At 43.7% G+C, this 11,868-nt stretch overlaps 1 protein-coding gene across 3 annotated transcripts in view; it reads left to right on the top strand.

The window, feature by feature from the left end:
• Positions 1-11,868, top strand: part of FAR2 (fatty acyl-CoA reductase 2) — a 218,404-nt gene that overhangs the window by 176,412 nt on the left and 30,124 nt on the right. For all 3 annotated transcript variants that reach the window (XM_019544233.1, XM_019544234.1, XM_019544235.1), the window contains 2 exons: positions 6,718-6,895; positions 8,290-8,334. In XM_019544233.1, the coding sequence (XP_019399778.1) occupies positions 6,718-6,895; positions 8,290-8,334 (223 nt within the window). The remainder of the gene's footprint in view (positions 1-6,717; positions 6,896-8,289; positions 8,335-11,868) is intronic.

The following is an 11,868-nucleotide window of genomic DNA, read 5'->3' as shown; positions in this document are numbered from 1 at the left end:
GTGTCTGGGGGGCTTCGGGGGAGCGGGGGCGCAGCGGGCTTCACCCACGCGTCTCTCACCGCTCCAGAGCCTAACTGGCAAGGGAGAAAATAGGATCAGCCACAGAGGTTAGGATGAGGCAGAGGATTTAGTTCATTTGCCTAGTAGTACATGTAGTTGCCATTTCTTAGTTACATAATTATACCTTGGTTTGGTTTGGTTTTTTGTTTTTTTCTTCCTATTTCTATTTGTTTTACAGTTTCTCTTGGTTTCCTAAACTTTGGTGGCATCTTTGTCAAGTCTGTCCTTACTTCAAAGTATTTTATGCCTTCTGTTATGGTTAGAAGCCACAGGCTGCCCACAGCTAAGATAGCTGTCATATCTCTTTAGCCTTTGCAAATGGTGTTAGGCTACCTATTTGAACTGCCTCCCATTGTCAAAGGCATTGAAACCAAGTTAGGATTGTCATTTTCTGGATTCTGGTTTCAAGTGTCCTGGAAGTTTCCTGGAGTTCTCTCCAATCTCTAGGCAGGAGATCATAGTTTCATAGTTGGTCGGGTTGGAAGGGACCTGAGCAGATCAAGTCCGACCCCCTGCCATGGCAGGAAAGAGTACTGGAGTCAAACGACCCCGGCAAGGCATTCATCCAGCCTTCTTTTAAAGATCCCCAGGGTAAGAGCCAGCACCACTTCGCTTGGAAGTTGGTTTCAGATCCTAGTCGCTCTGACAGTGAAGTAGCGCCTCCTGATATCTAGCCTGAATCTACTCTCTGCCAGCTTGTGACCGTTATTTCTTGTCACTCTTGGTAGTGCTTGGGGGAACAAGGACTCCCAATGCCTGCTGGTCCCCCCTGACTAGTTTGTAAACAGCCACTAGATCCCCCCTCAGCCTTCTCTTGTGGAGGCTAAACAGGTTCAGGTCCCGTAGCCTCTCCTCATAAGGCCTGCCCTTCTGACCCCTGATAATGGGGGTGGCCTTCCTCTGGACCCTCTCAACGTTGTCTGCATCTCTCCTGAAGTACAGCACTCAGAACTAGACACAGTACTCCAACTGCGGCCTGACCAGTGTTGGATAGAGTGGGGGAGGATCACCTCCTTGGATGTGCTTGAGATGCATCTGTGGATGCATGACAAGGTACAGTTGGCCTTCCTGACCGTGTCCCCACACTGTCGGCCCATGTTCATTTTGACATCAATAACTCCAAGATCCTTTTCTGCCTCTGCACTGGTGAGAAGGGAGTTCCCCAGCCTGTAGGTATGGTGCTGGTTCTTCCTCCCCAGGTGCAGCACATTGTACTTGTCAGTGTTGAACCCCATCCTGTTCTTATCCACCCACCCCTGTAACCTGTCCAAGTCTGACTGCAGCCTATTCCTCCCTTCTAGCATGCCCACTTCTCCCCGCATCTTGGTGTCATCTAGGAATTTGAACAGAGTGCTTTTTACCCCACCCCATCCAAGTCACTGATGAAGATGTTGAACAGCGCAGGCCCAAGAACCAAGCCCTGGGGAACCCCACTGGCCACATCACTCCAGGTCAAAAATGACCCATCCACCACTACTCTTTGGGTGTGGTCCTCCAGCCAACTATTGACCCATCTGACTGTGTAGGTATTAATGCCACAGTCTCCTAGTTTTTTAATGAGAATGGGGTGAGAGACAGTGTCCAAGGTCTTCCCAAAGTCCAGAAAGACTATATCCACTGCTTCAAAAGGCTTCATGGAAGAGCAGGAAGGAGAAAGTTAGGGTTATGGACTTGTGTGGGGGTAAGTACTGAAAACACAAAGGCGGACAAAGGACAGAGAGACTGAGAGAGTTTGAAGCTCAAAGGGCTAGCTGGGGCAGGATGGAACCAAAGAGAAAGTTGGAGGCTGCAACCAGAATACATCATTATACTGTCTTCGAGTGCCTTAGAGAAGCATTATCTAAGTGTCCAAACTGACACTGTAGATATATATATTAGATATATATAAAGGAAACTAACAGGTAAGGAAATGTGGAAACATTCCCCTCAAAAAATTATTTAATTAAAGGTTTATGCATGGATTCTCTCTCTCTCTCTCTAGAATTTTGTCAGCAAAAAGGGGAAAGAAACAGTAGGTCATTTTCTCCCAACCAAGATGTGAAAGCATCCCTTTCTATTGAAATGTCAATTTTAAAAACATTCTTTTAAAGCATTCGGCTGAGCAAACATCTTGTTTTTCTTTTCTGTGGTTTCATTTATCTACATGTCACAGGCTAACAATACTGTGCAATCTTGGCTGTGCAACTGCTATTCTGTTTCTGCGCTCAGATAGCCAGTGCCAATAGAAACTGCAGTAGGTCACACTGAGAGACTCTTCTCTCTTTGCAGGTCATTTCCTGTTTCTCAGTGGCATGCAATGAGGACCTTTTAGGCTCAGGTGTTGAGAAGCTTCTTAGACATATGAGGCCAGTATTTCTATGAACACCTTAAGTGACAGGTCCCCACAGCAAACAGATCTTTTTAATTGTCCTTTCAGTCCTCTCATTACTTTATATTTGGAATTATTTACTCAACTGGTATTCTTGGTTGAAATCCTAGCTTTTTTTGCTTTTTTTGTCCCTGTTTTTCCCTCCTAAAATCTCCCAGTTTTCCAATATGAGGCTATAACTGAAACCCTCAGACTGATCTGCGCAAAGCAAAAGTTACACTTCTAACTGCTGCCAGGCCAATAGAGCAAACCTATAATCTGTCCCATCAAGCAAGGTTTGCCGTAATCTAAAGCCGAGGGAAATCAGCTTTGGAGGGTGCACTGAGGTAAGAAGCACAGCACAGTACACAAAGTATAGACTGAGGCAGAGTGCACACTGTTCCTGATTAAAATATTATAGGAACAGAAAAAAGAGGTCACTTCAGATTTATATAAGGGAGTGCCTTATTTATGTTGAGCATACAGCCTTAATAATGAGAGACAGTTTCTTCGCAATAAAATATATACATGCATATTGGGGGCGGGGGGGGCAGGAAGGCTGCTAAACACAGCATTTTTCTTTGATTCCATGTGACAGTGATACTGGTGAGCAAAAGCAGTTACAGTAGGAGATAGCGTTTCAAAATCCCAAATGTAGGTCATGAGAACAGTATAGAAGTGAAAGGAGTTTACCTGCGTGAATTGTCAGCTTAGCGCTTTTGTGATACTAATCCCAGCAAATCAGATCACAAGAGGGATTGTTGCTTCTGATGGGGCATGTATCAGACTGTTGCTGAGGCCTTAGAAGACAGCTCCTAGAGGGGGAAAAACTTGGAAGAAATTTTGCATGGGAAAAACAACAAATGCTAGTATACTTAAAAGCATAGTGCTGTTTCTCTTTGCTTTGAGAAGAATACAAACCTATACACCAGTGGTTCTCAACCTCATTAAACTCAAGGCACCGCTCAAAAATGTCAGCTCTTAATTTTTGCTCATTTTCTGACTATGGAAAAATAATAGGGCAATTACTCTGTTGCAAAAACCTCTGAAAAACCAGAAGTCAAAATGTTTTTGACACTATAGATTGCTCTTTGAAATGGCTGGGTTTATCTTGTGAATCATGTCTAGGTGTTTGCATACCTAATGGTACTAATATTGAGTGGCAACCATAGCACCCTTAAAAGGGTCTTGTTGTACACAGCATCTTAACTAAAAATCACTGCAGACAAACACCAACGAAAAATGAAAAGTTTGAAGTTGGAGGTCCAAATAAACCTGTAGTTCCTTTAATCTGGGGTGTAGAACAGATAGGCTGCAGGCTGAATTTTGTCCATGAAAGCACTTGATCTGGCCTGCTGAGCTACCAGGAAGTTGGGGGCATGGCTGGGGGAGAGTAGAGCCCTGCCACAGAATTCAGGTGCCCCAGATCCTAGTGGACATGACTGTCAGTGGCAGGAGGGTGAGCAAGGGCTGGGCTGACACAGCCCTACCCACCCTATGGCTGCTTGGTCCACCAACACTTGCCCTTCTACCACCAATCTCACTGCCACTGCAGTCGCTACTAGCCGCCACTGGACCTACTGCAGATTACCTGTGTCTCAAGACAGATCTACCCTGCAAGGAGCACCATAGTTTATATCCGGCCCAGAGCACAAGGTATCTTTGACAACCCTGCTCTAGACAATTTCGAAATAGTACCTCTATGTGCCTTTACGTAGGGTATTAATTAAATACCAAGTAATCAAGAAAAAATGGCACCTGAGAAGTGTACTTTGTCAGGAAGTGTTTATTAAATGGACAAGATGCAACAAATTTAACATTACAAGTTGTCTCGCCTACTCCTGTTAGAGTATTCCGATGGCAACTTAGACACTCGTGGAAAACAAATGGGTGTTCCATAGTGATAACTGCAGCATGATTTCTTTCAAAAATGTTGTTATCATTCTTAATATCCACACATAGTCAAACAACTCTTAGGTATAAAATGGTCCCCCTATCTCGTGAGAGTTTTTGAGATTTTAAAATATTTTTTTCCTGTCCTCAGTCAGGCCAAAAAAACAATTATCTAAAAATTTCAGTGCCTTCCTCCCTCGGAACATTATAAATTGGCAACAAATTTGAAATGTAACATTTTCACTGTTTTTCATAATTTTTATGACACTTGAAGATTTGGTTGAAACAGACCTTTTCCTGAAAAAGGTTTTGTTTTTGATGAATCAGCACTTTCTGATGCGGGGGGGGGAGGGGGAAGCATTTTGCTGGAATATTTCCAACCATCACTTGAAGATCAATGTGCAAATGGAGGAACCAAGTTGGAGCTTGTGGTGCTTGGAACTCAGCTTGGAGTTCATTTAATCAAGGAGTTATCAAGATGTCACACATGCCTTTCCCTCCTTCATTTGCTTTCCCCCCCAGTCAGTTTCCCATCTTTATTTTATGAGCTTCCCATCTTCTTGCATTTTTTGTGCCGGGAAAAGCTAAAGAAAGATCCATGTGAAACTGTCTTATTTATTCACATACCACACTCACCGTTTTGCCCACAATTGGTTATTGAAAATTGAAGTGCATGTCTTAAAGGAGGAAACTGATTCTGAATGGTTTGCTTAAAAGGAAAAAATCTTTATTTTCATTTTACCTTCCCAAACCAAGAAGCTTCTTATTTGGGAACATGTGTGTGGTATGCAAAAAAAATACAATAATATCTCTAGAATGTGTCCAGTAAGCAGTACCATCTAGTGCAGGGGACAAAATGCTTATTGGATCTTAGCTCTGACTGTAGGGGCTGATGCGTCAGACTACTGCAAACACTAGCTGGATTTCTAGCACTATTCATGAACTTTGGAAACACAGCTAGTTCCCTTCTGTTCAGAACCTAAATACAGGCAGGGTAAACAAAATAGGTATGATAAGTAACGGCAGTGATGACGTCTCCTACTTGGAGCCAAATTAATAAGCAGCAGATTACTGAGGGTATGTAGACATAGAATTCTTATTTAAATCTACACATTACCAGCACCTGAACCTCTTTAAAAATCTAGTCGTATGTCCTTTATCAGGTAACAACAGTATTCTCTTAATCTTATGTGTACCAGCCAATTGAAAGGACCATCCTTCCTGCTGCAGTGGGAAATATTTCCTGCATCTTTCACCCAGACAGAAACAGCCACTAGCCTTGGGAAAAGCCTGTGTCACTGATCTGCTTTTGCTTGGTGGGACAGCAGAAGTTTTCTAAGGGCATTCTAGTAGAAGTAGAAATTGAACCCATATCCTTCAATTAGTAAACACTACTTTTCTCTACTTTCCCATGTTACCGCTTAGAGACAGTAGGCCACATCTGTTTCTTTGGAAAGAGAAGACCCAAGCAGATCATTTTCTTCTTTAGTGGATGTTGTAACACTGCATTCAGACACAGTGGATGCATCTACATAAGCAATTTAGCATGTAGCAATAAACTCTGGCACAGCTCACTTTGCACAGCTCACTTGCACAGAGTCTTCACGTGCACCCAGGACTGCAGCTGTTTGAGGCAGGCTTTGGGTGGCACTGTTCAGTGGCAAGGGGGCTAGCTGGCCCCCACACTGTAGCACCCTTGTGTCCCAGCCAGCTGCTGTGTAGACATGCATTTTGGTACACTAAATGACTCTGCTGTAGGATAGTACTTGTCCCAGACACTACTATCCTACAGCAGAGTTAATTAATTTACTGTGCCCTAATATAGGCACATGGGTAGACAGTGATGCCTTACTGTGAAGCTAATTAGTCAGCCCTACTCCAAAGCACATGTGTAGATGGACCCAGCAGTGTCAGAGATGTATGTAATAAATGCAATGGCAATACCACAAAAAGGGCATGTTTAAAATTCTTTCAATACAGCTAAATTCCTGGTGGCATAGAAGATTGCCAGAAACCTACAAGAAAGTGCACTTAGTCTGTGCTGATGAGGAAGGTATGGAAGTCCCAAGTTAGGAGATTCTGTCAGAACCTGTCTCAGGAGAACATCCACTCAGGATACTGCACCATGGTGTAGAGCTACCTGAACTAGCTTTAAACAAGACACTGGTTGCAGTCTAGCCAGGGCAACACAGAGCTCAGTGTGGACTCATTTATGCTGCTGAGAAGCATCTAGATAATTCATTAGCTAAAACATCTCCCACAGGGCTATCCAAGCTGTTCCTTACTTAGCCTACAAGGCTTTCTATTTGCTTGTTCCTTTGTTGCAGCTGAGGGTGGTTGTCCCCTGACTCCCTCCCCATTTCATCTACTTGTTTGTGTGGCATTTATCAGTGGAGTTCTGTTCTTTCTCCTGCTAGGTGGATGGATGAATCTATCATTGAAGACATCACACCCAAGCTGATTGGGGAGTGGCCCAATACTTATGCATACACCAAAGCCTTGACAGAGTACCTGCTCCAACAGGAGAAAGCCAACTTGAACATTGCCATCATCAGGCCATCCATCGTAGGAGCCAGTTGGCATGAGCCTTTCCCAGTAAGCATGATCACCTTTCTTTCTTTAGTAGTTTCCTACTCAGTCTCCTTCCTGATCTGAGTGTCATCTGCTGCCTGGAAGCCATTCCTCATTATAAAGGTGACTGCCTGAAATCTTAGAAGAGCACTCTGGTTTTTCAAGGTCTCTAAGAAAGCTGATGGGTGTTGGGAAGGAGGTGTGGCTGGTGCGGAAGTATTGAGTTCACTTAACATCTCCAGGAAAGATTCTCATTTTCAAATAATGCCAGGAAAACAAAATCAGTTCATTGCATCAAATGTTAATGCTAAATGATGGAGACTGAAGTACCATGTGAAGCATGCAGTCCTCTCCAGGTTACCATGTCCATGTGCCTCAGCACTGAGCTAAGAGGTATACTTCTAGTTATCAAAGGGCCAGATAGGTTCCCTGCACATTCAGCTCCCAAGCCTTCTGCTGAGGCACTGTGGTAGGCGGACCAGAAAGGCCTAGTAATGGAGTTTGTCAGGGTTGGGACTGAGCACCCTTGGCTTGCCATTTCATTTGGTTTACATACTATAGAGGTATGTGCTGGCTTCTCAGAACTTTCCAACAATGCACCAAATGCACATTTATAGGAGTGTTGCAGATATTAAGAGCATTACACATGGAGCCTCCCTGACCCTTTATTTATGAAAATAATTTGCCAAGCCACATTTACTTATGACATCAGAAGGTGCAAAAAGTCCTGAAACTGTGGCCAAATCAGGAAGATGACTACTTCTCCCCCTATTTTTGCTGCTTAGACATAGCCTAGCATCTGAAGCAAAATATCCATCTTGGAAGGACAGAGTAAATTCTGTTAGGCATCACAATACTATTTGCTGGTCAGAAGAAACACTACACTCTCCTATTATAATTCCTACATAATGTAATTTCCATTACCTGAAGCAGTCATATTCAAGAGTTGTGATATTCTTTTCTGTCCTTGAAAACATCAGAAAATGATCAAATAAATTACCTCTGCTCTGATCCTGACACACACATATACCATGCTGATCACTACAAGCAAGGGCAAACAAGGCACTTTGGAAAAGTAAATTTGATACATACAGTAAAATTATCACTGTAAAATGGTGTTCTCTATAACAAAATGTGACTGTATTGTGATGAGTAAAGTAAACTCCAGACAATAGCAGATGCCATGCCACATATCCCATATTTAAAATCATTTAAATACTTTGTACTAGCTTGTTGCTTGGCAGTTATCCCAGCTCAGTTGGCATTCTGTTAAAATTTGTTCTGATTAATTGACTTCATCTATACCACAGCTCCACAACCCTTTCACCGTTCTGAAATCCTGTATGCACCACACATTGCTGAAATAAATAATTGCTTCTCCTTTTTTCTTTTTTTTTCTTTCCTTTTTTTTTTGGCAGGGCTGGATTGACAATTTCAATGGAACAAGTGGCATAATGATAGCGGTATGTATTAGCTACTATTTTATATCTTTGATCAAGAACTACATGTCAAAAATTGATGACATCCTAGTGGTTTTAACAAAAGCATACACAACCCTTTTATGTAGTTCTTCACATGAACACATGCTTCTAGCATCAGGTAGTGTTGTCCATTCAAATTGCATTAAAAAAAATTAAAAAAATAATGTAGTTAAAAATTAAAGCACTCTCAGATACCAAGAGATTCCAAAACTAATGTTGTTTGTATGACCAAAATTTTGTCCAATAATACACAAGCTTTATAATATAGTCTTGGATTATATAATCACATAATACATTTTCTGCAGAACCCCTGCTTTCCCATTATCAGGAGGATAGGGAGATTGCAAAAGCAATTGCCTTGAGCCTAAGACTTTATCCCCTCAAATATCCTGCCCCTACTCCAAAGCCTGAGTTCCCTGAGACTGAATGGTCTCTGAAGTTTATTTTTAACAATTATAGGGCAGCGTGTTTTCTCCTAACCCTGGTCTTGGCAATGGGAGAACCATTTTTGCTGAAAATCTCCATGCACATTCAGATTGCATCATTTAGTGAAATTGCAAGCAAACTGAACAGGGTCTTCTAATGAAAAGTGTCAAGCAACCTTAAGCAAATGCAAGTAGCAGATTTACTTTAGAGTAGTAACAGTGCAGTAGCGCTCATGTTGACACCTGACCATGTAAGTGCCTGACGCAAATCTGCTCCCAGCAGCCAACCATCAGGGCATGGGACATTGCTCCCTACCCCCAGGAGCTGTCTGCTGCCAGGGCAGGCTCCACCACCAGAGCCTGGGCAGGAACTTTGTTCCCTTGCCCGGCAGCAGAAAGCTCCAAGCCCCACACTCTGAGATCGCAATCAGGGAGTGGAGGCTGGGAGATCCTTATCTTCCAGTCCCCACTTCATCATCATGAGTAGGGAGCTAGGAGAAACTTACCTCTCAGCCTAAGCTTTGTGGTCGGGGAGCTGGTGCTAGAAGGTAAGGGTCTCCCAGCCTAAGCCCAATGACTGCAGAGCTCAGACTGGGAGGTAAGGATCTCCGAGTGCTAACCTGTGACCGCAGAGCTGGCACTGGAAGTTCCCTGCTGGTAGTGGCTGGGGAGCCTGTTCCCCACCCACCTCCATGCTAAAAGAGCTGAGCAGGGAACAAGCTCCATAGCCTCCCCCCCTGTGATTGTGGAGCTGGAGCTGGGAGCTGTCCCGGTCAGGCATAGGTCCCAGACCCAGGCCCTGATCAGGTGATTGAAACACGGAGCTTAGAAAGAGCTGCTGGGGTGGGGTAGGTCCTAGCCCCCTGTCCCAATTCACTGGTGAGGCAACTAGCAGTGAGCTAACTGCTAGCCCACTGGCAGCAGGCAGCCCCCTGGGGACAAGGTGCAATGTCCCAGCCCTGGCCAGGAGACAGCTCTCTCCTGGTTCCCTACCAGCTCTAGGCTAGCACCCAGGTGGAGCCTAGAGCGTCCGCTGGTGGCAGCAGGGCCCCAGGAAACGGAAGCAGTTTGCTACCATTAGCAGCAAATCTGCTCCTGGTTCCCGGTGTAGATGCTTGCCCAGAAGCATTTACTTGAAAGTAAACTGATCCCAGATTAAATGCATGTGTAGACACACCATTGGTAACAGCTGCTTTTAGGTTGCAAAGCTGGGGTTCAGGCTTCACATCAGGTCTTTATTTCCCATTGTTTCCATGAAACAAGTTGAGTGGTCTTCTTCTGAAATCACCCTTTATCATTATATGCATGTGTGTTGTGCCCGTCCCTGAAGTCTGTGGACTGTTCACAGAATTAAAGATATTGGGCCTAATTCTCATATGCTTTATGCCTGATGCAGTTCAGTATGTCTGCATCTTCAACATGTCAACTATGTAAATACCCCTACTCCCAGTTCAGACTTTTCCAGTCATAGCAGCGATGCTATTTGATTCTCACTTCCTGTTCCCTGAGTATTGTTGTAAATAGCAACATAATGTGCAAAGGAATGGTAAAAGCAACCCAAGGATTCCTAAAGTATTACCTGGCAGATTTCACCTATGAGACTGAGCTCTGGAGAAGTGCAGCCATGGATCCAGGCTGATGATCCAGGCAGACCTAGACAAATTAGATAGATGGGCAGACCAGAACCAGATGCAGTTCAGCATTGAGAAGTGTAATGTGCTCCATATTGGGAGGAAAAATCTGCAACAGACTTAGAGGCTCAGTGGTGCTACACTAGCTACCACCATGTCTGAAATTGACCTGGGGTTCATAATTGACCATAAAATGAATATGAGCCACCAATGTGATGCTACCGTTAGCAGAGCAACCAGTACGGGACCCAGTGATCTCATGAGGTCCCTTCCAGCCCTAAACTTCTGTGATTCTTTGTGGAGCTGTTTAAAAAAGAAGCTACAGTAAAAACTCTGGTAACCAGCACCTTACAAGCCGGCATGCTCTATTAACTGGCATGCCAGCTTGTAAGGAAAAGTGAAACCGGAAGTGCCCACTGTGGCACTTCCAGTTTCTCCAAGCCCCCACGGCTTGGGGCAAAGCAGCCTGTGCTATCAAGCCGCCATGGCCTGGGGGCATAACAGGCCGTGTGGGGCCCACCTCCCTGCCCCATGGCTCACACAGGAGGGTTGGCGATGCTGTGAGAGGGGCAGTGATGCCCCAGATGCGGCAGGAGAAACGGTGGCCTGCCCAGGCAAGGACGCCTGTCCAGGCCGCTCAATTAACTGACATATTTTGTTCCCCATTTCTGGGGGATGCTGGATAACAGAACTTTTACTGTATATAAAAGTAAATCAGTAGTATCACTAATACATATGAAAAGCACTCAGTTTCCCCTTGTTTTGTTTCCTCCCCCACAAAACCAAACATATTACCCTGGTCATGTTTTCATATATTATACCATTTAAGCCTATATTGTCTATGTTAGATAAAGAATGCGTACCACTAGTTGGCTTAAAGGTGAATACTTTTGTCAATGTATAGTTTATCCAGCTTAATTACAGTATAGTATTTTGCTATTATTCTCCATGTGCCGTGTATAATAGGATTAGTAGTTTGTAATCATAGCAGGTCAGGGATTACATCTGAATATCATCTTACAAAAACAGGTCATTTATACCTTGAGGCATAAATAGAAATTGTTTTTGTTACACCTGAAATACACCATTCATGCTAGAGTAGTTATAGTAAAAATATACATCAATACTACTGCTTTCATTGGAAGCCATTACTACTCATTTCTTCGATGTACAAAAAGCCCAGACCACGTAATTTGTAGTCACAAAGCTTTATTGGTTTCCTGTTCACTTCAAGAACTACCCATAGTGATTGCCTTCTAGCCTTGTGCTTCCTCTGATGGACAAACTCATCAACTTTGTTATATCCCTCTTCTTTACTCCCAGTCCCTTGCATTAAGCTACTATACTCGTTTAATGTTTTTTCATGCTACATGATTTCTGGGAGCCTAAACAGTTTCTCTATTGCAGCCCCTTTATATTTGCAAATCTCTTGTCATATCTCTGCTTCACTGACTCTCTAG

This window comes from Crocodylus porosus, unplaced genomic scaffold, assembly GCF_001723895.1.
Source record: "Crocodylus porosus isolate Cpor-Errol unplaced genomic scaffold, CroPor_comp1, whole genome shotgun sequence".
NCBI lineage: Eukaryota > Metazoa > Chordata > Crocodylia > Crocodylidae > Crocodylus > Crocodylus porosus.
Note: the sequence above shows the minus strand (reverse complement) of the source record. Positions and strands in the feature narration are given on the sequence as shown.